General features: G+C 41.3%; 1 protein-coding gene across 4 annotated transcripts in view; it reads right to left on the bottom strand.

Annotated features, from left to right (window-relative positions):
• The window catches only part of LOC108032523 (protein sickie), a 168,433-nt gene that overhangs the window by 131,143 nt on the left and 12,225 nt on the right, over window positions 1-25,065 (bottom strand). The window contains exon 1 of one of the 4 annotated variants that reach the window (XM_017106363.3): window positions 14,069-15,763. The exons of 2 other annotated variants lie outside the window; for them this stretch is intronic. In XM_017106363.3, the coding sequence (XP_016961852.1) occupies window positions 14,069-15,670 (1,602 nt within the window). In that variant the 5' untranslated portion in view covers window positions 15,671-15,763. Of the gene's footprint in view, window positions 1-14,068; window positions 15,764-25,065 lie in introns of those variants that run through there. One more of the 4 variants, XM_017106362.3, reaches the window with a different exon arrangement.

Raw genomic sequence — 25,065 nt, 5'->3', positions numbered from 1 at the left:
GGTTGAGCGGCTGAACGGTCGTGGGAGGACGGTTCGGTATGCATAAATCACTCTCACTTGTTTACACAAATAGGCGCAGAGTCGAGGGCTGGGCTACCACCGGCAAAATAGAAATATTCCAGCCGGCAGACTGGGCTTAACGCAATTTTCAATTTTTTTGTACCGTTTGCTGTTTTGCTGTTTATTCTCGCTTTCCTGGCCATAAAGGACAAAGGACGAGGGGCGAACTGGACAAACTGGCTGGTTGGGTCAAACACATATATATTGCCAGACGAGATTCATTTGGCAGGATCTGCCACGCCCCTACGCCCCCACACACACACGCGCACACACTGGTAAATATTGAAAGGGAATAATAACAACAGTTGGGCAAACAAACAATGTGCCGCCCGTTCAGGTCACGTTTTTGGGCTTAAGCCTGTCAAGATTCAGGTTTCCGGGGGACCGGAATTTCGGGAAAACATTTCCACCGTACTGTATAAACAATTTAAACGATACACTGCATACTTTTTGTTTATTATTTTGCTCCGTCTGCCGCATAATGTTAAATTAATGCGCTACCCCAAATTTGTCCCCTAGTCAATTGGCATTTTATACATTTTTCGGCTGCATACTTTCGGGATGCCTGTTTATTCGGTTTATAAGCCGCTTTTTGTCATCTCCCCCAAGAAAAATGCGAAAAATAAATAATTAACTTGGCCCCCTCAATTAAGTTGATGGCCTCATAACACATTTGGCTCAATTAAACCAACACACGACGAGCATTCACATCTAAATAAATAAACAATGAAATCAAAACAAGTTCCAACAACACGAAAAACTTTTGCCCAAAACCGGCAAAAAAAAGCAGACATAACAATCCTGCGAAATGAAGTTTTGTCAAAACTTTGGCAAACTCAAACTTTGCCTGCTATTAGCTGAAACAACAAGGAGGATGGGCGGGAACTTGGGGATGAGGACACTGCCCACGCGTCCTGTCAAATTATCTAGGGAAATTATTTTTTAACACGCACCAGGACAACAAGGACGAAAACTGTGGGAAACACTCGGAGAATACTGGCTGCGAAGTGAGGAAAACATGTAAGGAGGCAGTTTTATGTTTCACGAGATGATGTTATTAATGTCACTGCTGTGGGGATTAAAAACAAATATGACAGCCAGTCATAATTTACTACCCAATATTTACTTTTACAAGAACCAAAGTGCCGTTATTATTTTTAAACTTTTGAAATTTGTTTTTTTTTTTTAATTTGGAATGTTCCTAACAAAAAGATTATGGTTGTATAAAAATCGGTTTGTTCAAAAGTTGTAGCAAAAAAACTTTGTAAAAATATAGGGTGGCAAACCTAATGATTTTATATTTTATTTGAGGTAAAATCTGGTAATATTCAATTTTTGGTGGGTGGGATGTTTTCCTTTTAAAAGCATTTCCCTAATAATGGAAGTCGAAGTTAGTTTTGGGAAATTCAGCATACCAATTTACAATTACTCGGAAACCACCCGCCTCTTATCAAGTCCAAAGCCATGGAACTGTTGCTTTTAGCCGAATAAATAAAACGCCAACCAGCAACAATCTAAACACTCCCAGCAGAATCATCGGAAACAAGTTTATTTTAACTTCCATGGCCTGGCACTTTTTGGGCTAATGAAAGGGGATAGCTGGCGCATGGGAGGGGTGGGTATTTACACTGGCACCGAAAACGTCCTTAATTAACCCCAAACAATTTAAAGTGCCAGAGCGGAAAGCAACAGCAATATTTGCACTACAATTTAGCAGGAGCCTCGCCCACTCCACGCCACAAAAATACAGAAAATCCCTCTGGCTTCCGAGGGATTTGCGTATTCGTTTCGGCTGGCACCTGCGGCTAGTTGGTTTTAACCAAGTTATAACTGTTGCCTAGGTAAGTTTGCGTTTGGCTCGACCACAAATCAAGGCAAAAGTTGGAGAACATTTTTATGACTTTCTCATAAGTTCGTCCACACGCAAAGCAATTTTTCAATTTTGTGCCACGCTGATAGGCCCGCACGATTTCCGCTGACTTGACAAATCGTGCAGGAATGAAATGTAAACCTTTACATACAAAAACTTTCATTCCAGTCCGCCTCTTTCTTGGCTATACATTCATGGCCTTTTTTTTGACCTCGGCTGCTTATTACGTGCCCGTGCTACCAAACACGGAATCGTCACAGGAGCCGAAGGACCCACTGATGATGATGATGAGGAGGCACAACCGACGACCCAAAGGGACTTTTCGGGACCGCCTAATATGTTCGGGGGCTTGCGGCCTGGCCCTAAGTGAAATCAACGAGAAATATATCCATTTATCTAAAGTAAGAAATCATAAGCAATCAAATGCAGTGGGACTCTCGAAGGATACCCTGCACTTTTTGGGGGATTTTTACTTTCTTTGGGGGTGGATTTGGGATTTAAAATATTATATTATTTTTATACTGCAATGGGTGTTTATAGAAAAAATTAATAAAGAAGGAAAATATTTATTAAAGTTTTTAAAAAGTTAATAATAGATTCTTGGTTCCTAAACATATATTTTTCTTATATATTTTAACAAGAAAATTTGGCTTTTCGATAGAAATATATTTACAAAAATTATAAAGATTCTTAATAATATTAAAAATGCCAAAAAAGATGAAACTTTTACTTTCAATGTACAATAAAATCGCCCATTTCTCGAATATTTCCACCTATAGTTAATATACCCAGTTAAAGCCCCTTCAAGGAGAGCAATTTAAGAGGCTAGAAATCACGGCCGGGACGAGCTCAATGGTTGCCTTCACTGCTAACACTGTCCATTCATCACTCGGAGAAATTGAAGCAGCAAAAAGTGGGGTCTTAGGTGGCGAAAAAGTTGAGTTCAGTCTCGGAGAAAGATGAATGACTTGACAAATGCGCTGGTCATGAATCAAATATCAATTTGACAAGCGGAAAACTCCAGGGAAGCTCAGGTGGCCCATTCTCCGGGAAGTGATGCCAAGTTTATTCAATTTAATTGCGGCGGACCCAGTGTAGATGACGTGAAGCAGTGAAGCCAAGAACCAAGATTTAACCTCAAATTCGGTGAGGGGCCAAAGATTAATGAAAAACTTTATCGGTGCACTTTGCAATTTTCGACGAAAGTGTTTATTAAGTTTAGCTGCAAGTTAGATTGGCCTCTCTCGAGGACAAAAAGAAGCAGCCAAGGAGCCATCAAAACTTGACGACGTTTCATTAGCAGGCGGCGAAAGGCAGGAACGTCTGGGGAATTTGCATAGAGTAGGCAAAACAGACAGACACACACATCACATTAATTATAAACAAGCCAGCCGCATCCACATCCGCATCCGCTGGGAATTTCGGGGGAAAGCCCAATCTACTTGATTAATAGTGTGCAAGAGGCAGGCAGCTCGAAACATCCTCGTCACTCGCCTGTGCCTCGCTAGATAAATGGGGAAAAAGCAAACAATTAACCCAACAAAAGCAGTGTCACCTGCGACTCGATGGGCGGATTTTGCGAAAAAAAAAACACCCATCCCCTTGCCGGGCTTATCATGCAGACAGAGCTCTGGACTCGATGAAAATAGTTCAACTTCCTGGCGCGCTGCACTCCGGGCGTTTCCATTTTTATTGCCACTGTCCGGTGGAAAAAATCGGGCTAGGACCCAAAATGAAACCGGAACTCGAACGGATGCCAAATGCCACAGTCAGTTTTTGCAATATGTCGCCAGTCGATACGGCACGGCCACTCCTATACTCCTATCTATGTATCTATGTATCCATGGCACTCCGGTTCTCCCCCTCATTGCCATGCAAATCTATGCCAAATTCAGGGACATTTATGCCTTGGAAGGCAAGGAGATGCGATTTCGCAAAAATGGTTTTAAACCTTTTTTATACAGTTTTAAGATATGCCAGGAAATCTGATTTAAGTGTTAGGATTGACCAAAAAGATATTAAATTCAGTTTGGCATGGGATCTTTATATCAATCAACCAAATTAAAATTAAATGGAATATTCAAAAACCTGATTGTAATAGACACCTTCCTAAAAATTGTGAGTGGAAATGGAAAAAGAAATATTTCGAAAATACTACAAATGATGTCACTGGACAAACCAATTAATCAACTTAAAATCAAAAAGTTTCATTTTCCTATCATAGCTTTTGATAAATGCCCTTCCCTAAGACCTAAACAAAGGCGCTCATCTTTCCCAACTATAAATCTCCTATCATATTGTGCCTTGGATCATTATTTACGTCGTCAACGGTCCTCTCAAATATTTAAAAAATATGTAAATGCACCCAGCAAAGTGGGTGAGAGAAATTCCAAGGGGTCTAGCCGGCTTAGAAAAAACGAAAAAGGAGCGAATGCATTTTTCAATGAAGCTCGAGGGCTAAAAACTTGCATTTGCATGCGTAAGCCAGTAAAACCCCGGGTTAGCCCCGACCACGAAACATTTGAAATGAGGTGGCGCGGTGCTTTTGCACAGTTGAAATGTGGCCGGGACAGCAGGGGAAGCTGGAAAAACGGAGGGCTAAACTGAGACTGAGTTGAAATGCGGTTGGTTTGGGGATATTATTAAAAATTCTCGCAATGCCAGTGGCAGTGAAGTCTAGCTATGCCAAAGAGGTGTTAGAAAAGACCCTGCTCATTACTCTTGGCCCTCTTCTCCGAACCCCCTTCAAAAGTGTGACAACCCATTTGGCAAACTGGTTAAAACATTTGAAACACTTTCGCACTGAGTGCTTGGAAAAGTGCTGACGATTCCTCCCTTTGGCCCGGAAAAAAGGGAACAGAACCATCAATTTCTAATAATGTAATTTGGTAAACGTCATTTTGTACGCAGCGCACCCCCTTTCGAGGGTGGAAAACTTTCTCTGCCCCACTCCCTATCCACACTTTCATCACGTTCAGCTGGGGCGAAAATTTGCATTGCGAAAGCCCGGAAGAAAATGTTGTTTAACGAAGGCAGTTAGTCAAATATTTGCAAGTTGCATCAGCAAATGCCAAAATGAGCGGAGCACAGAACGCGGGCCAACTGAAACTCAATTACTGGCCATGACACCTCACAACAATGCTGCGTGGAACATTCAGGGGGCGGAAAATTGCCAGGGGGATTGAGGCATCCACACCCACATCGAATGGGAATGCAAACGAAAATACAAATACAAGCCAGAAACATTCGCACGCTTCAGCCGGAAACAACTGGGATGTCTCGGGTATCAGCAAGGGTGGGCAATCATTTCCATGGGTGCAAGAAATTAAAATCTAATAACACAGCTCAGAGCATAAATATTTGTTGTGCTTTCCGTATCGAGTTTAAGGAGCAGAAGAAGGGGACGCATGGGTGACCTTTTCGTTCCGCACCCACAACCCCTGGTTATAGTTTACGGTCGCCAGGATGCCAAGATGCGAGTCCGAGGGGATGAGGGCCTGGGCACATAAAAACAAATGATTCAACACTCCATAAGCCCGGCCAAGGTGGGTGGGTGGCACGAACGCCAGGGTAACTGCAACAGACATCCTTGATATGTCCGCATGATCCTGTTCCCAGCTCTGGTTCCCTTTCCCGCTTCTGTTGGCAGGGCAACCTGTGCAACATTTTGCTCTTTGCCGCCGCCTTAGGTGAGGCTTCTGTTTTTCCGCCCGTCTGCGATGCCCAAACTCCATTTCCCCAGAATGCTCTTTGTTGTTTCGTCCCCTTTATTTTGCGGTGGGTTTTTCGGTGGTTGCAAAGGCGAGGGTCGACCCAGGAGTTACATTCGACTGATCTAATGATAGATTGTAGTTTAATACTGGGCGGGAGATAAGATCTTGCTGCGTAATTTATCATATCTTTGACAGATCTGACAGCGGTGAACAGTTTTTAATTTCAGATTACGTTTTTTATATCGCGTAATATGATCTTTGTTAAAACGTTATGGGTTTATGATTGCTTTAGAAATGCTTTAAAAATTATTATTATAGGAAATCGTTTTAAAAGAAGATTAAATGGATAAATATATCTTAATAAAAAATGTTATTTAAATATATTGAAGCATAGTTTAGATAATATTTTAAAAATATGGTGTTTTCACTTGTAAAAAGAAACCTTATAATGGTATTTCTGTTTGCTGAATAACTAGTTAGATTAAAACTCTTCTTCAGCTGAATTTTATTTCATTGTCATAAGGTAGGACAACTACCATTCCCTCAATCAGCCCTCTTTATCCGGATGTGAGCCCCCGCATCGTTTTTGAGCTTAGACTAGCACAAGTTTCCTGGGAAGAGGGTTGTCTATGGCAGGTCCATTACAGGTAGAAACAACACAATCAGGAGGGTTACTTTCCCTGTTTGGGAATCCAAGTTTTAAAATGAATTTAGTTCAATTTGATTATGACTGGGACACATATTGCATCTTATAGGGTGGACCTGGCTGTAGTTGACGTTTAGTCGATGACTGTAATCTTGGCGGAAAATGTATTTCAACACCCTTTTGCCATTTCCCCCCTTGCTCTGTTGGCCTGATTGATGAGAGGGAATTTTTTCCTTTTAACCAAGGAGAAGTCTTTGAAATTCAATATGCAGTTTGGGTCCAACATTGGCCAACATCCCCCTATCGAAGGCCAATACAAAATCAATTATGGGAATCAGCGCGCCTGGGAACACACACATACTGCGATACCATATATCACGGAGGTCCTTCGATCCGTACGTGCGTGTAAAGCAAGTTCTAAGCCTGTGTAAAACTATAAATGGCACACAGGACTCGGCGATGTCGCCGGCATAGGCTTAAGTGTGTTTGACTGCGGCTAATATTTATTTCCGGCAAATAAATCCTCCCCAAGCCCTACGTTAACATCCAGCACCCCATCCCGGGGCGAAAAAAAAACAGGATCAGCAAACAGCAAAACAAAAAAGGAAAAACGGTAAGACCAGGTTATTAATTTCTCACAAAGGGTCCCCAAAATGTATCTAACCTTTGACAGAGGAAAGGGTATATCGATTTCGAAAAGAAGACATTTTTTAGATAATGATGGGGACAACCTTTACATTGTTCAAAAAATATAAAAAATCATATAGTTAATTATATTAAATGTAAATTACAACTGTTGGACAAAAATCACTACTACTATTTTATTTTATACCTTTAGAAGGGGCAAGGATATACAACTTTCAAAGGTTAGACAGTTCGCCACTTTTTTGAGATAATATTCGGAGACAACAATTAAATGTTTACAAAATAAAAGGGACATATTAAAACTTATTCAACATTAAAATTAACATTTTTTGAAATATTTATGTTAACTAGGTTAGGGTATTCAAGGCCTTATAAACCATTCCACCACATTCTTTTTATTTTATTCCCCATAATGATTCTGCACTAGGACACATTTGGGCATTAGTTTTATGGCATTTGTGTCGCAACCCCAAAGTAACGCAAAAACAGTGGGAGCCAGGGAAAAAATCGTTATTGATAGCCCCCTAGTCGGAGGATTTGTGGTGTGTGTTGCCTCCATTTTGGGTGCACATCATAAATTTCCATGTCCATACTCATAAACCCCTGAACCTACTCCACCCTCAGTCTCAGTTGTTATTCGCTTGTTATAACTCTTATCACTAGGTTACGTCTGTGGCCATTCGTCTTGTCAATTTTGTTCTTTGAGTTCTTGTCTCAACTAATTAGCTACAAATCTCAGCCATTTCCTTTTGGTTGCTTTTTGACAGCTCGCCATGATAAATACTTAATGCTATTAGTATTTGCACAAAAACCGAGTCATTTCCTAGCAAGAAGCTAAATTCAAAGTTAGCTGAGGAGCCTGAAACGGATTCTGGATTTGGTAAAAGTTAAGGTACAAAGGAAGCTTTGAGCATTGCACTCAAGTTGGTAAACCATTTTTTGCCTGTTTGCCTTCAAAGTTATGAAAGCCGTATTAAGTGAAGTTATGGTTATGTGGGTACTTTAAACAGGCAAGACAATTTAAATTTATTTTAAATTATATTGGACATACATATTGTAACAAAATATTTATTTAAGTTTGATTGAAAATTGCCATCAGGCATAAACTATTTTTATGCGAAATTAATCTGTCATCAGCAATTATTTCCGAAGAACTCCTACTCTTAGAGTATTTCAGTCACTTCTGTTTACTTCCATTTACATTTATGTAAAGTATGTCAGCAAAGCTATTTTTGCCGAGGTAACTTTATCTCTGGCTTTCAAGTTCCTTTGGCTAAAAAACGAAATCAGACAAGAAAAGACTCCCTGCCCACCGCATTTTGCACTGATTTATTTGCCATGTTTTCTTACCTTTCAAATGCACAAATACCCAACAGCTGGGGAGAGAAAAATGGGAGAGATAGAAGGCATCTTGGGCCAAAAGAAATGTAAATAATTGCGTCGAGGAAATCTTTTTGCTGTTTGCCAAGAAATGCCAGAAACAATGCAATTATTTTATGTGCTCAGCATACTTGGCTGCATTGACTAGTAAATTAATTGCATATTTTCGAAGGCCAGACTGTATGGCTTATGGCTCTTAAACGCAAGCTGTTCGGGCCCAAGGGCGGAAAAACAAAAAACTTTTAATTAGTTGCATGAACCAGCCTCAAGCCTGGAGTAGAATTTAATAAATAAATTTCCCAATAAGCCAAAAATGCGCAATTTCAGTTACCCACTGCACATAGCCGACTGCAAAGCAGTTTAAAATATGCATTAACTGGTCGAAAGCGCCGGCAAAGTGCCGACTGCAAGCCTCCGTGGAAGCCTGCCCAGTCTGGTTAGTGGCCAAAAATTATGGCTATAATTTTTCACAGCTCCCTAAAAGAGCCAGGACGAGGCCCAGGAAAGTTTCCAAGCTCCGCTCCGGCGATTATCCCATAAGGAAAAATATAAAAATAAACTAAGGAAACCTGAAACTTTTCCCTTTTCAGCGTTGCTGGTCTGATGCATTCTTGCAATAGAAATAGGCAACCAGGAAGCAAAACAGGAACTGGGGACATTATAAATCTGTCACGATTATTGTTAAATAATGCATGGGACTTGATGTTTTGTTTGGCCAGGGGAAAGCAACTAAGTCGCCTTCCAGACGATGCAATTTTAAATTTAAATTTCAAACTTGTTGGCTTACCTCGGACATTTAATTCTTTTGGGATATATTTACTGGAAAAGTTTGGACACTTTTCTACTTGTTAGCACTTGCTTTTTAGAGCCCATTCTCTTAAGTGTGAATGGAAGTGCTAGAAGCGTGGATATTAAAAAAAAAATTTTTTTTAATTTTATATAAGGAAAATTATGTTAAAGTTCTCACCCATTTAATGTCCCTTAAAGATGCCCCACTTTAACTTAAAGTAAATACTTATTTTCCCTTAAAACCATTTGCCGCACAAGCCAGGTCTCTTAGAGAACCATTCCCCTGAGAACCTAATCTTCGGCTTCTGTTCCATTTTCCGCCGGTCTATTACTCTAACTATCATTTAGAAGTCGGGAGGGGAAAGTCCCTCCTGGAAGCGCTTCTTTCTACGGCTGTTTGAGTGCTGTCTGGACGGCCTGACATGTTTTAAGCATAAGTGCAACGCATTTAGCTGTCAGGGCTGCATTTTGCAGTGGAGTGTAGACTGGCTCTTCTGGAGTGAGCCATGAGGAGGAGGATCCTTCGTCCCGGCTGACTGGATGACTGCCTTTAATGTCCCGCATGCGGCCACTAAGTGACGTCGACGGAGCCTCCGTCCATGTAAATAAAATGGATTCGAAAACCAAAACCCGAGGCCTGCAGCAGAGCACACTCCCTGGCACGACGGGCAAATTGAAAACTTTAAGTGTGCCGGAAAAATATGAAATGTGCATTTGGGGGGAAAGGCAACGCATTTCGAGCCGGAAAACTAAAGAAGCAGGAGGCCGCTGTCGCCATCACATGTGCAGCAAACTGTGGCATTAATAACGCCCAGTGTCCATTAAACCCAGCCTGTGCCGCCAGCTGGAAAATGCCTCCAAGGACAATCCAGCGACTGGCCGCCAAATTAATGCCGAAAAATTAAAATTAAAATTATTATTTTTCTCCGCCCATATAATTACGTGGGAAAAATATAAATATTTTCTCTATAAATTGCAGCTTAATCTGTTTTCTTTATTTTGGCGCAAGAGTGGAATGCCTATGGGGAAAAACGGAAAAACACGGAGGGCAATGAGTTGAAGCTTTTACAATATTGACAGTTGCAGTTGCAGTTCCTTATCGAGGACATCCGTGCTTGCTTAATTGTGGAATGCGAAAGCGAAAATAATTTCTCGTTTTTTTATTGCCCGGCTGAAACAGGCTTTTGTGTCTTTTTTCTTAATTCGCTGTTGGCCGTAAAGCGAATGGAAAATGGATTCACGTGAACACCATAAATTGAGTGCTGAGATGATTAACCATTTGAAATGGGAATTTTTTATTACAGCTTTCAGCCTTTATCCAGATGATCCCTCTGAAGGTTTTGTTTAATGTACTGCATGTAGAATTCGGTCTGATTCACTTTTCCTGTTCAAAAATATGTACTTTTGGGGCACGATTCTGTCTCAAATATATTTAATACAGCTTATAATTACTTTTTCATAGATGGGAAAAACGATATTATCTGTATGTTTAAATTATAATGTGCAATCATGCAGGGCAATTATGTTAAAATACCCATATCCTCCGCCAGGGCCAGGGCATACCTATACTAATTAGGTATTAAAATCCATTTTATTTTATTATCTCATTTCAATAAATATACATATCGTTAGTCCTTTAAATTTTTACATTTTGAACAGTGCAATATTGAAGTGCACCAAATTAAACATAATTTCCCTGCTAAAATACAAGTGCAAGCCCAATTCGTAATTATGTTCAATTTCCCACATATGGCAATGGCATTTTCCGTCCATTTGTCGCTGTAGGCGCAACATAATTATAAAATGCATTGAACATTTATTGCCGGTCATAAATCAAAAAGTTATCGAAATGAAATCCCAACCCCCGAAACGCCGGGACATCTGATAATCACCAAGGGAATGCAGCAGTGGCAGCAGTCGTAGCGACACTTTTTACAACTTATTGGACTAATCAGAATCAGAGGGGTTTTCCGGGGGGAGTTAGGGTGTTTCGTGGGTGTGGGCGGGGATCTATAAAGTAGCCGCACGCCACGCGACTGGCGAAAGGCCATCCCCTGGATGAGAGCTCGGGAAACACCCTCCCCCGCGGAAAAAACCAAGCACCCACCCTCCTTAAAGGGTAAACGATTTCTGGGTGCAACTCTGGAGCTACCCCCTTTTCGTGGGTGCATCCACAGCATCCGCATCCGCATCCTGTCGCAAGGACACACAACTACGCCTGACAGTTGACAGCTTAGCGCCTCGCGACAAGTTCCCTGGAAAACTCGGGGGAAATCCGAGGAGAGGAAACGGGGTGTGTGTGCGGCTGGCTAAATTGCATGCCTCGACGCTGTTTGCAATTTGCAATTGAGACTTTGGCTCAAGCCAAGGTCTGGGGAGGTGCCCGAAATTGCTGGCCAAAACCGGGCAGTAGCCAAAACATCGACCTAGCACAAAAATCCGCTGACCATTCCCAAGCGAAAAGCGGGAGGAGGGACAGTAATTTATGGTTATGCAAACGCCAGCCGCCGTTTGCATAAATTCCAAAAATGTTTTTGTTTGCTTTGACTTTGATGGAAAGTGGCATTTCGCACTGAGGACTGGGAGTACTGCGATATTGCGATATAGACTCGAATGAAAAGGGGGTGGAATATGTGAAGTGGAAAACTGTGGTTTAAGTTTGTAAGCAAAGCTGTGCGGACAATTACAATTGCTTGACTCGTGATGCTGCAGCTGTTTGTATCTTGATAATAACTTCTGGTCCTTGCTGGTGATAAAAATGTTGAAACAAATGGGATATTTTTGGGGTGTTTTGTATAATTTTGAAAGGAATTCTTTTGGTTTAATGGAGCTTTGGGAGCATAACAATCTCTCTTTACAGAAAGAAAATGTAATTAACAAATATACAACTTTTACTGAGAAAAAAAGCAAAGTAAGTCCGATAATTTATTATTTATTTGTTATATTAGCTTTGATTTTAATTCATAGCTATTTAAATATCGAGATTTAAAGTCTTAACATTTTTATTTTATTACTATCGTCCTAACAAGAATATTAAAATAAATATAAAACAGTTTTACCTCTGGTTTTTATTTAAGTGTGGAGTATGTCATAGCTTGCGCAAAGATTAGGTACTTTCTTTATACTATAAATATACTAGTAGACTTTCTAGCTTATTTTTCATATTTCCTGGTCGATATAAACAATTTTCTCGAGTGACCCATTTTTCTGCCATCTCCGTTTTTCACAACTATCTTTTGTGAAACTAATTTCCATCCTTCAGCTACATTCGCTGCAGCCATAGCAGGATTTTACCTTTGAGCCCGCCAGCAGGACCTGTTTGTGCCCCCCGCGTATATCAATTTACATCCCATTTGCTGCAGGACCACAGCCATTCCCACTGCCCTTCATCCCCGGCCTTAGGAGAAAACCTTCATTTGCAGCTCACCCGGCCAACGGCCATCTATCCATCCGTCCAACCAAGAGCGAGGAACCACCCCGCCGACTAGGATATGAAAAGCAATGCACTTGACACTTTGCAGGCCACTCCAGCGGGCCAAAAAGTGTGCTTCACTTGATGTCCTGTCGTCGTTTCATTAGAAGGCCCAGCTCAGCACAGCACAGGCCAGACCAGAGCAGGCATCAAAAAATCGCCCCAAGAGCTTCCTTCTTGCTTTTTTTGGGGTCGACATGCCTCAAAGCAAAAATGTACAGCGCGTATTTCAATTTGCAAATGATAGAAAATGCCTGTGGCAAGGAGGACTGGGAGATGGGGAAAATGTGGCTTACGTGGCCCTCAGAGTACTCGCATAAGTACTCCCACTCTCCACTCAACACCATGGCAACAATTTTAATTCAATTCCATTAAAAGGCGCTAAGATTGTACATACAGCTGGTGTAGCTGGTTTTGCACCCGCTTTTCTTCCTCAACCTGTGCCTCAGTCGGGCGCACAATCAAACTAATGTTCGGCGGTAGGAAAAACTAATGAAGCGAGCAGTGAAAACGCGACGATTGATTGCTCCCCAGAGGCAACAAGAAGTGGGAAAACAAGAGCGGGGGGAGGATGGGACGGAAGCCAGATGCAATCCAGCAGAACGCCGAAAAACGGAAGCCCTCGATTCGGGGAAATCATTCGCAATGCACTGCCTCGAAGGCTGCACTTCCCAGACTCTTTTCTGATAATTTATACCCGGCTGTTCGGCCGTGGGGGTTGACATTTGTTCATTGCCTTTGCTGGGTGGTGGTTCGGACTCGTGTGGGGTATGTAACACCTCCCCTGGGGTGTTTCAAGATGCATAATAAGACTTGTTAAGTTGCTCGCTCGTTAAGATAAGTGAGCCGGCAAATGGCGACAAGTGCGACATCGGAAACAGCCCGCAATGATTACCGGCTTAAGATATGCGAAATTATACATATAGATAAGCTCCTGTGCGGGGTGCTTCCACTGGTTTATGCTGCGACTCACATTACGGTAAGAGGATTAAGTAGGAAATGGTTGAAAGTTAGCTAAATGCCCTGGGAATACGGTGGAGGTCATAGGAACCCCAAAAATGAGCCATAAGGTTATGTGGCACTCCTTCGGCTGCATCTTAGCTTTAATACTCAGATTTGCATAGGGTAATTTAGAATGTCCCCAGTGCAAGGCAGACACAAAGAAAAGTGGTATTAAAGAAGATTTATTTTTCCATTTCACCTTCTGAAAGCTTTGAAAAATATTACTCAAAGAAACCAGAATTTCAATAAAGCTTAACTTTTACTTAGTTTTTAAAGGCTCAGACAGGTCAAGTTAAGATGAAAGTATTTTTTACCTATTTCCTCCAACATATATAATATTCCCTTGAAAATAACAACTGGAATAGAATTTGATAGATTAATAAATAAACTTAATTTTAGATAGACTTCTTCAATCAATCTTTATCATAGCTGATTTAAATTTTTAGCTTATTTATGTAAACAAATTATTTTTATGTATAATTTAAACTCACCTCCATGTATCCCTGGACACTGTCGCACTGCTGGAGCACTAAGATAGCCGGATTGGCCCTCATTTCATCTGGAGAACAGGGCGATAGAAATCCACTATCCGCATCACTGTGCGTTGACAGAGGTCGTGGCTTCCGTATCTTATACTGGACATGACGACTGGGCACTGGACCGGGGTTGAACAACACATAATTGGACTCCGTGGGCACAGTGTGAGATCTCTGATCCTTCCGCTGTTGCTGCAACAACTGCTGCAGGTGCAACATGTGATCCGTGCTGACCAACTCGGAAATGGCCCGCTGCTGTTCAAAGGTGTTCTTATCGCAGGACTTCTTGCCACTCCGGAAGGGTGAGAGGTTAAGAAAGGTCAGCTTCTTCTTCATAGATTGCTGGGCAGGATTGGCCAGGGAGCAGCTGCCCGCCGAGCTGGCAGAGTTAGTCGAAGTGGACGATTCCACCAGGGCAGTGGAGGTGGTCTCCGTATCCTTGGACTCCTGACTGTTCGACATGCTGGCCGTATTCTCCAGTTCGCTGAAGAGCTTCTCCAGATTCTGCTGCTCCAGCTTGGCATTCACCACTTGCTCGTTGGTATAGGGATTGGGTATGCCAATATCCATGGCGAAGTCCCCTGGCTCTATTATAAAGTAGTTGTGGTGATCAAAGCTGGAAAGGATCTCTGTGTTCTTGGGAGTCGGTTCTGCCTCCGATTCGGCTTCTGGCATGGCCGAGGTCTCTATAATGATGGTCTCCTCCAGTTCCAGTTCCTCATTGTCGTATATCACCTCCGGCACCATTTCATCTTCGTCCTCGCAGACCAAGTGCTGTCTTGAGCTGAAGAGGGGATCCCTCAGGCCATGGGCATGGGAACTAGGATATCTCATGGCTTTCTCGTTTATGAAGTCCACCGGATCGAAGAGGCAATAGTTTTCCATGTGCGAAGTGGCAGCCTTACGTTGCCTTACTGGCAGATTCTTTAGTTTTTCAGAGTAATCAGCTACATCTTCATTATTATTAGCTGATTCCGGAGCCGGAGGTGGGGGTGAAATCTCCTGGCTGACAGGTCGGTCGTCCTGCTGGTGCAGGGACTTCTGCGAACCCCGATGAAGGGTGGCGAAGAGCCCTCGAGCTATGCAGTTCTTCAGCTCACTCACACGTCCCTTATAGGGACTCGACTGGGCACTGCTGCTCAGGATGGAGGACTCATCGATGCCCAGCTGTTTGCTGAGCTCCTTGCGCTCCTTTTTGCTCAGCACGACCTTGCCGCGACTGGGCGTGTTGGGGGCGGAGTGGAGCAGCCTCGAGGGCATTTGCGAAAGGGGCGGTGGTGTGGGGGGCGGTGGATCTCTGTAGGGCGGTGGACCCACCAAACAGGTGGCATAGCTAACTGGCAGATCCGGATAGGTGGTACTCTGTCCCGAGGTCGTGGGCTCCGTGGGCAGGAACTCCAGTTCCATGTAGTTGGGATGTGGCAGCATCTTCGGCTGGTTCGAGTGATTGTCAGTCCTTTGGCCCTTGGGCTTGGCGCCCAGTTGGTTCTCCTCGTTAGCATTGCGATCCGGCTTGGTCGAAGGACCCGGTCGCAGTTTCCCCGCCTGACTGGACATTTCTAGGATTTCATTGCAGCTTCCAAGAGGCTCGGCACTGGATTTTCACTCACTCACTCACAAAATTTGTGTACATTTTTTCAACGCCTGGGCAAAATTAATGGTTTCATAAATCTTCATCTTTATGGAGGGCAAAAAGGCGTTAATGGGTTTTCTAGTCTCACGCAAAAAAAAGGGACTCTCTCCCTTTCCTTCTGTTTACATTTGTGTTTGTAATTGGATTTTTGAGCTGATGCATGTCAAAGTTAAATTAAAACTGACCCAGCGAGTCGGGGAAAAAAGAGTTATTTTTTTAGCTGGATTTTGCGGGCAAAGTCATGGTCATGGTTACTTCGTGGTTTTGTCTGCTTTTGAAGTGTTCCAGGCAGCCCCCGAAAACAATGGCGAATTCGGGGTTTTTATAATTTGTCTACAAAAGCAATTAACAGGAGCGGGACCTACAAAAAAGGTGTGCAGAAATACATACTGCACATAAGGTTTCATCTTAAATTGTTGCTTGCCAACCCTCAGGTTTTTCCCTCTACCATAGTTTTCTTTTAAATATTTTAAAACATTTTTACCTAAAGTTTTCATTCTTAAATTCACTCGATTGAATCCAAACCTATTTTTCCATCTGCCAAAAAAAGACAGGTATTTTTTCGTATAGAAAAAATCGAATGAAAAAAGTGACTGTGCAATAGAAGGTGAAAAGGAAATTCAATACGAAAATGCATATCAAGTGCTCACTAAAGTTTGACATTTGATTAAGTTTCGTTTTACCTTCAATTTCCTTCGATGAAAAGCGTGCAACAAATGCAGAAATACCTGAGATATCAATAACAAATTGCCAGCAAATGGATCCATGAATTTGTTAAATGGAGAGGCAAGTGAACAAAAGAATCGCTGAACACTCGACCCCAGCTATCTTTTCCATTACACGGGCTCAGATTTGTTTAGTAAATATGAAGTAGTACCCAATGGAGATACATAAGGTAAATAACGCAAGCCACATGAAACATTCTGTTTACCAAAAAGCGATTATCTCAGCATTGTTTCCAGTGGCGGAGGCAGGAATAAAGTTTTAATTTCTTTTTTTTAGCCCACTCACAAAACTATGACGAGGCACCCAGCAGAAAAGAACAATTCCAGCTAGGCCAATGTGGAAACAACTGAGAGGGAAAACCGAAATGGAAAAAGTTTTATTGGCAACAAATTGAAAACCGCCTGGCCATTTGAGGCATAAACCAACAAGTTGCATAATTGTTGGCGCATGATAAAATTAAACGCCCTGAAATGAGCTGATGTTCCAATGGCGCCTCCTTCTGCTTCTGCTTCTTCCACCTCCACTTCCGTTTCCGGTAATGGCAGGCTGCAGGTGGCAGAAGCGAAAGAAGTTACTCGAGTTAAGTGGAGCTCCTCGGCCGGTGTCTGTGCTCTCGGCCCCATAAAGTATACACAAAGTAATTTGCAATTAAAATGTTAATTTTTAATTGAATTGCAGATGGCAGTAGGCAATGGCAGTAGTCTCGAATACTGAATCAAGTTAATTAGTGTCAAAGAAGGGGGGAAAACGAGAGCGGGCAATGCAGTTGGCTGCCTGTATCACTCGAAGGTTGATTAATCCAGATTAGAGATGGGTTCGTGGGCAAAGTATGCTAATGAAATGGTGAGAAATGCGAGTAAATATATTGCCACTTGGAGGTATTTCTCAGATTAAAAGAAAGTCATATTCCCCATATTTTCCTAGAAAGAAATTTGAGGCAAATCCTTTAATGAAATTTTTATAGAGTTGATTCCTATTTCGATATTGACTTTAAAACGATTTATTATTGAATTTATCTCCTTCACATAAGAAATAGTTATTTGTTTAAAAATATTCCCAACCATTTATTCCTTTACCATATTTTTGATACTTTTAACATTTTAATCTGGGTTCATTCCGTTTTATTTACTTCCTGACTTGTTTAATCTTTTATAAGCAAGCAATAATAAAATCTCCAACATAAATAAAATATTAAAAACTTATAACGCCTGCAAGTCCCAGTCTTCATCCTACCCCTTGATCTTTAAGCCCATCCCTAAGCCACGTGGCTGGTTCACAACTCCAGCATCACCTAATCCCTGACACTTTCGGTTTCTATGACGACTCGGATAAAATGGGGAAAAAAGTGAAAGACACCGAGGAGAAAGGCAGCAGAAAGGCAAGAGGCAGGACTTAAAGTTAAACACTTTTGCTTTGAGGTTGAAGTTACTCGCACTTCATCTGCCTTTGCTTCCAGCTGGCAGCAGTCAAAGTTGACAAAATACTTGTCAAGATTTGTGCATTGAGTTGGCCCGCACACCCATTCCTCATACTTCCCGCCCGTTTTTCAACTAGTAATTGCAGCTTTGCCGTGGTCTCTACCAGAGAAAATAGGGAAAAAAATCAGATTTTCCCCCACTGGGAAAAGCCGACGTTTTGCGGGAGGCCATCAAGCCGCAAACTTTACGAGTTGATAGCTGAAATAAAGTGGAGCATGCATTCCAGGGCTTTTAGCCCGCCCACCCACTTCATGACATCATTTTATTTGCACTCAATCTCGGTTCCCTTAGCGCAGCTTTCTGCGCTCAAAACGCTGTGCAAACTTCGCTGCCAAGTTGGTTAGAAATGCTTTTGATTTGCTAGTAAGTTGACCAGCATTTCAGCCCCCCCGTCCCCCCATTTGCCACTCCACCGGCTTTTCTCGACTCGCTTTTCACACAAAGCCCACTTGGAAAAGTGCACGCTTTTCTTTCTTTCATTCAGTTGCTCTTATTGCACTGAAAGCCGAGGCAAACCTAAAATGTTATTCAAACAAAAAAGCAGAGTGTAAGTACTGGTGATGCAGAAATAAATACTGTGGGAAAACCCTTTCAATGATTTGTAGGTACACTAAAAAAAAATAAAATATATATAAAAAAAATATGTATTTAGCCATAGAGGAGTAAAAAAAATCGTGTTCCCGGCGCAATAAATATTTTTCTTGATTATGAAATATTAATATATATCTGAAAAATATTCAAAATTGATACCTTAGTATCTATCTAGTAATAAAAAAATATTCCCAAGGTCTTAAGATCCCCGTTTCTTCTAAAGGGTATTTTAAAGTGGCAAAGGCTGTACCCAAAAACCAAAGAAGGGAAGCAAAAAAGAGCGCACTACAATGCGTATGACAGTTTGAAACACTTCTAAAGACTTTTGAGTTATGCCGCAAAGTTGGGGGCGTGGGAGGCGTGGCAGAGCCCCACATAACCAACGTTCAACTTCCGCTCTAGCTGGAGGGCAAGCAAAAAACAAACAGAAAAAAAACTAAAGCAGAATCTATGCGCAATTCAATTAAAGCGCAATTTGCAAGCAGTCATCATATTTTTGTTACTTAACGAGGCCGCTGGTGGATAATGAGGGGCTCGGGGGATGCGGTGCAACTTAATAAGACCCATCGAGTGGGGGAAAACGGAAATCGCTTGAGGAAATTGTGTGTTTCAAGCGAAAGCATACATAATAAACTCATATAAAAGATTGTTGCATACTTCGGGGAGCGGCCAGGAGCGGAAATGCGGGGCATAAATACCCATATTTGCAATTCGAAGAAGTGGCAGTGGCTGGGGAAAAGCGGAAAAGCGGAAGAAACAGGGTCTGGAGACAGGCGTATATATCCCCAGGCGGACAGCGGCGAAAACGAGGAAAAGCGAAAAACCAGCGGGACTGCGTCGAATGTTATTAAAAAAAGCAAAGCAAAGCAGCGCTAAAACAGCAGCCCCACTCACTACCCCCCTGCCCAGTCCAAAAAAGTCATAAAATTTATTAAATGCCTAAAAGTATGACAGCAATAGACAATTTATAGAGGGGGAGCCAGGAAAGAAAAGCGAAAAAAAAACTAACCGAGGAAATGAAAACAAGATTTTTCTCTGGTTTCGCATACCCTCTGAAACTCTGTAAACATTAGCGGAATTTTAATGACGCCGTGCTAAGTCAGGCATGAAGTATAAATATTTATCAAGACCTTATTAATAAGCGTCAGCTGTGATCGAAATTAGCTGGGAATATATTAATATTTATAGAATAATGGCTGGAATTTTAAAGAGAATTTTTGGTAACTCTTTGAAGGTAAACAATTTCTTTAAACTCAAGTACCAGAGCCGAAATACACATTCAACAATTTTTAATATAATCCTAAAATTGTTTACCTCCTTTTTTCCCTTCTAATTTTTCTATTTTTCTAGAAATAAATATATTACCTTGCTTAGATCTCTACTTAAATATGAAAAAATGGTTTAAGGATCTGTTAAGTCATTCCATCTTTTCAATAGCTTGCAAGTTATATAAAATAAATTAAAAAATATATTTTTTTTATGTTCTAAAAAGAGCAAAGCCTATTCGGAATAGAAAATAACCATCGTTTGCTCACAATGACTTGTTTCTTCATTAGTGAAATGGCCACCACTTGTGTCCCCATGATATGAATCGAAAGACCTTTGAATATTTATAAGCCAGACCGCATACCATTTGCACTAATTTAAAGTTACTTCCCGGCTCCGCCTCGACAATTTTCCAAGTCATTGTCGACGTGGACGCACCGAAAGCATATTTCAACTTCATAAATTGAGCAAATAAACAGGCGGAGCTGGTGGCAGTGGCAAGTGTCCCTGCAGACGGATGTGCAACCATATGGTCACGCCTCAAGCCCATAAATTAGCACCATGCGACGGACGCACCGAGGAGGACTATTCAATTTGAGGACGGCAAGAGGGACATTTGTAAGGATTTGGCCAGGTGCACGAAAGCCATTAACATAAATGGCTCGAAAGCTGCTAACAAGGATAACCGGCAACCAACAACCGAACAACCAACTCGCATTTGCCCCTCCCTGGGTGTTTTTTAATTACGTAAGCTGAGAAGACATTTCCAACTTATTACGCGTCCTCACTAATCCGCTAAGGACGAAAAATTGCGTACAATCAATTCGAAGGTTTTCTCAGTGCGAAGGAAACAATTTTCCTAGCTGCTTGTTTCGCATGGCGCAATTTTCCACTACATCGGATTAAAATGTGATATGTTTGGGATTGTTTACACACAGTTGAGGGGGGGCTTGGGTTTTTTTGGGGGGTTCTGGGGCTTTAGGGGGCCGCAAACGGGAGCAGACAGACGAGACATGTGTTTGTTTACGAACTTTTGGCAGCTTTGTTTTCGGGGGCGTGGCACGTTTCACTGGAGTGGGTCTTAATTTCCGCTACGTAAGCATTTCTTTTTCACACACAGCTTCTTTTTTCTTCGTCCCTTTGCTTGTACTCCACTTTTTTTTGTTTCTTTGTATCCATGATTTTTGTTTATTTTGGATTTGTTTGCCCTTTTTCCTTTACATGCCTGCTTGAGTACTTCCGGTTGGGCCGGAAGTGAGAGGAGCACATATCAGACACAGTGGGACACAACGCATGTCAGGGGGCCTCGCCGGGTGGATGGGTGGGCGGCTGGGTTTGTTCAGTCCTGTTGGGTATTTAATTGCTACGAGTGGAAAATTGAATTCAACTGACATGTCCGCATATGGACGGGAGGAAGTTCCACGCCCTTAATGCAGTTTGAACTTACAAAGTTTCAAAGAAACGTCTAAATTAAGAAACAAGTTCAAAGATCTTGAAAAGGCAGCTAAATGTAAGGAGAGGAAAGTTCTGTGCTATTTTTTCATTGATGCTTTTATCATCTCTACCACAATTTATTATCTAATTTAAGCAAAGTATATAAAATTTCTTAAAAAAAAGTAAAAGCTTTTTTTTCTTTCATATAATTGCTGTGTAGTGTTTCAACAACATATGCTTTTCAAATCCTACAATAATGAACTGCAGCTAGTTGTATCTCCAGCTTTACTAAGATGCTGTGAAAACATATTGCTGGCCTGAACTTAAAGCAGATTTTATTGTGCTCAACACGTCCTCGGAAGTTTTGCCTCCCAAAAATTAGGCAAACACGTTCTACACTTGTGTTCACTTCTACTTTCGGCAGCATTTGACGCATAATAAGTAAGGCAAACACACATGGAGAAAATAAATGCCGATGCATAAGGGAAGTTTAGCTCAAATAAAACCTTACACATTCTCGATTTTAAATTTGATTTTTTGTTAGTATACAAAATCGAAATCCTATGTAATGCATATTTGCATATGCATATTTGTTGTTTATCTACAGATTAAAAGTTAAATAAATAATGGAATGTGTGCGTTAATGTATGCAACATTTGACTGAATAATTAGTTAGCAAGCCCCTGGGCCTAAAAGCTCACAAGCTGAATGTCATTAAACCGCTGAACTAATCTCCAATTGAATTCTAAATGTGGCCATGGCTCTAAGCAAACAAAGAGGGAGACTTTAAAAATTGTTTACATTTGCTAAATTAAAAAAATCTCTTCTATAAGTGGAATTAATTTAAATAAATGTGATGTTTACTAGAATTCAATGCGAAAAGTTGAACTCAATCAGACCATAAGCATTACCAAATCCTTTCGAAGTGGCACAATAAGCTCTGCCCCACATCGTACAAATTAATATACCCTGTATCCGTAGCTCCTACAGAGCCGCCCACACACGCACTCTGAGATCCTCATTATGGCACATCATCCAATCTAATTTAAGGCATGACGACGGCTTGTTGTTTCTTGATACATTTTCGGCGAACGAGAGATTTTCTGCGACTGATTTTTATTACGCCTCCGAACGCAATAATCGGGTGAAAGCACGCACCAAATGCCAAAAGGAAGGACTCCTAACTTGCCCAAGAGCGACACTCACTCGTTCCGGGGGCCTAAGCCAAAAAGACGGCATTACATTTTATTATCTATTATATCGTGGCGCCTAAAATGCCACTACATTAGCTCAAAAATCCATACATACACATGACAGAGAAGGGGAGAGAGACGCAGCGATAAGGACATGTTTTCGCCGGGCATAAAGTAAACATTAAAACAGGAAACGGAAGCCACGGCGGTGCCAAAACGGCAAACCGACATTCATAGACAATGTCCTGTGGCGGCGGTTATGATTATTTTGACTCGCTTATCCTGGCAAATGTGTGTCTCCTGGCATTTATGATTTTTTCGCATTCCTCGCGTTTGTTTTTATTTCACATGTTTTCCGGGAAGGGGTTGAAACGGGGTTAATTTACTATGCATAAAGTGTTGCCTGTGTCGCAATTCGCGAACTTCTTGCCACGTTTGCATAGCAAATCAGATGACGATTGCCCGTATATTTTTGTTAATTCCTCACTTTTTTGCACACATCGTCGGCGGTCGAGGAACACATTTCTTTATGATAATCCACAGTTGGTAAAGAATGTGCGGTTCCCTTTGCCCGCAAGGACTCGAAACTCACGAAATGACGCAAAAAAGCGGCAAAGTCACCGTCGAGCGGTGACAACGAAGTGCGCGCCACCACAGACAAATAAGCACTGGCAGGACTTCGAAGGACTCGGCGAAGCCGTAGAAACACCGAGCAACAGGGAAATTTCCCAAAAGGACATTTCCCGCTCACTGGAAGGGCAGCCGGTGTTCCCCTTAGCCGACTGCAATTGACCTTAGCCTTCGAGGATATCCGCCCTCCAGCCGGCTTTGGTTCAATGCACCGCCCGTTCAGGACGAGGGTTGAAGGACTCGGACTCTCTCCTCGTCGCGGGAAATTCTCTCCGGCTCAGCCTTGTGCTAGGTCCTTGCCTCGTTTACCGTTGAATGCCACAGGTTTAACAGGTTGATGCGTGACGTCACCGCCGGCCAGGGGAAATGTCACCCAGGGGATATTTTTTTAGCGGTTCAAGGAATACCCTCAGCTGGAAAGGAGGGTTCCTTGTGTGAACTTATAAGACGTTTTTTGCGAAAAAGCACATTGAATAGTTACCTGATGCTTCAATACAAATACGTATTTTACAGAAAAATTTTATTTTACATTATTTAAAATAGTTTAAGGTCAATAGTAACAAAACCATTATTGAAGTAATGTATACTTTACTTTTTTTATTAAAAATATAAACATAATAATATTGAAATATCGTTTTAAGGATTGAATTGTAAATGGAATTGGGCACACAAAAACGATCATATTTGAAAATCAATATAAAAATAAATCTTGATTTTTAAATTGTAATCATTTTTGGGTGCCTAATATCACACTCTTTATATATATTTTATTTTAAAAATAAACATTAGGCACAAACATGAAAAATTTTTCAAATACTTACAAAAAGATATTTTTGCACTCACTGTCATACTCAATTGTATGTTTAATCGAAGAGGCTAAAATAAATATTTTTTAAAAAATATTGGATTTCGATAAACCCAATTCCATCCATCTGGCTCTTCGGCGCGCAGAGTTCCAATCCACGATTTAAAATGTTCATTATTTTTTTTATCACCAACTTGATTAGTCCCATACACGAGTAAAAGCCCCCCATAAAGCCGAAGAAAGATGGTCTCGTATGATGTTTGTTTTCTACCCTTCTCAGGCTGAGGTCCCCGCAATTTCTACATAACTTGTTCATCATGTGTCTAGGTCTATGCATTGATAACTCCCCGTTGCGGCCATAAAACAATAGAGCCCCAATTTCCATGGCACGGACCTGCACATTCATACAAACAAAATAAAAGCAAAACGGCATAGAAAATGGATGAAACCATCTAGGGAATTTTCGGGGCAATAACTATAAAATGTCCGTCGAGTCGCGTCGCGTGTATGCAGTCAACCAGGACGCAGGACAACACACACAAAAAAAGGGTCCTTCGTTGTCGCAGTCAATGGCTAAAGGATTAAAAAACAAGGCAACGGCGACAACAAAATATTATCTCAATAGAAAAATCTCAGGCACATGGGCAAAACAAAAGGCAAGCTAAAAAACGACGAGTAGAAGAATTAAGGGCAGACTTTGATAAAAACAAAGTGAAAATTTATGCAAAACGAAGATAGAAAGCCGGAAACGATGAAAGAAATTGAAAATGGGCGTAGATAATGCGAGGTGGAAGACAAACTGAAAGAGTTTCAACACTTTTCAAGGCAGCTTTTTAATTACGCATTTAATCTCAACTGCGTAAGGTGCTCTAAACGAGAAAATAAAGGATACTGCTGGAAATCTTTGCAAATCTGATTTCGGTATGCAAAGATACCCAAAACCCTACATCAGCATTAATATCGTTAGTTTACAAGCTCGATGGACGCTATAAAACTGGAATTTATTTATAATTACACTGAATTTATCTGTAATTACACTGGAAAATAGATCATTCTAAATATAATCGAAAATGGAAAGATTGAAGTCTTTGAGGTCCCTATTTTCAAGGGACAGTTAGCAGAAAGAAATAATTGTCTTTATCATCATTCATCGATGATGTTTATGTTTTTGTACAATACAAAAAAATAAAATAAAC

The sequence above is a fragment of the Drosophila biarmipes genome, chromosome 2L (assembly GCF_025231255.1).
Source record: "Drosophila biarmipes strain raj3 chromosome 2L, RU_DBia_V1.1, whole genome shotgun sequence".
In the NCBI taxonomy this organism is placed as follows: domain Eukaryota; kingdom Metazoa; phylum Arthropoda; class Insecta; order Diptera; family Drosophilidae; genus Drosophila; species Drosophila biarmipes.
The sequence above is the reverse complement of the archived record's forward strand: the minus strand, read 5'-3'. Positions and strand labels throughout refer to the sequence as shown.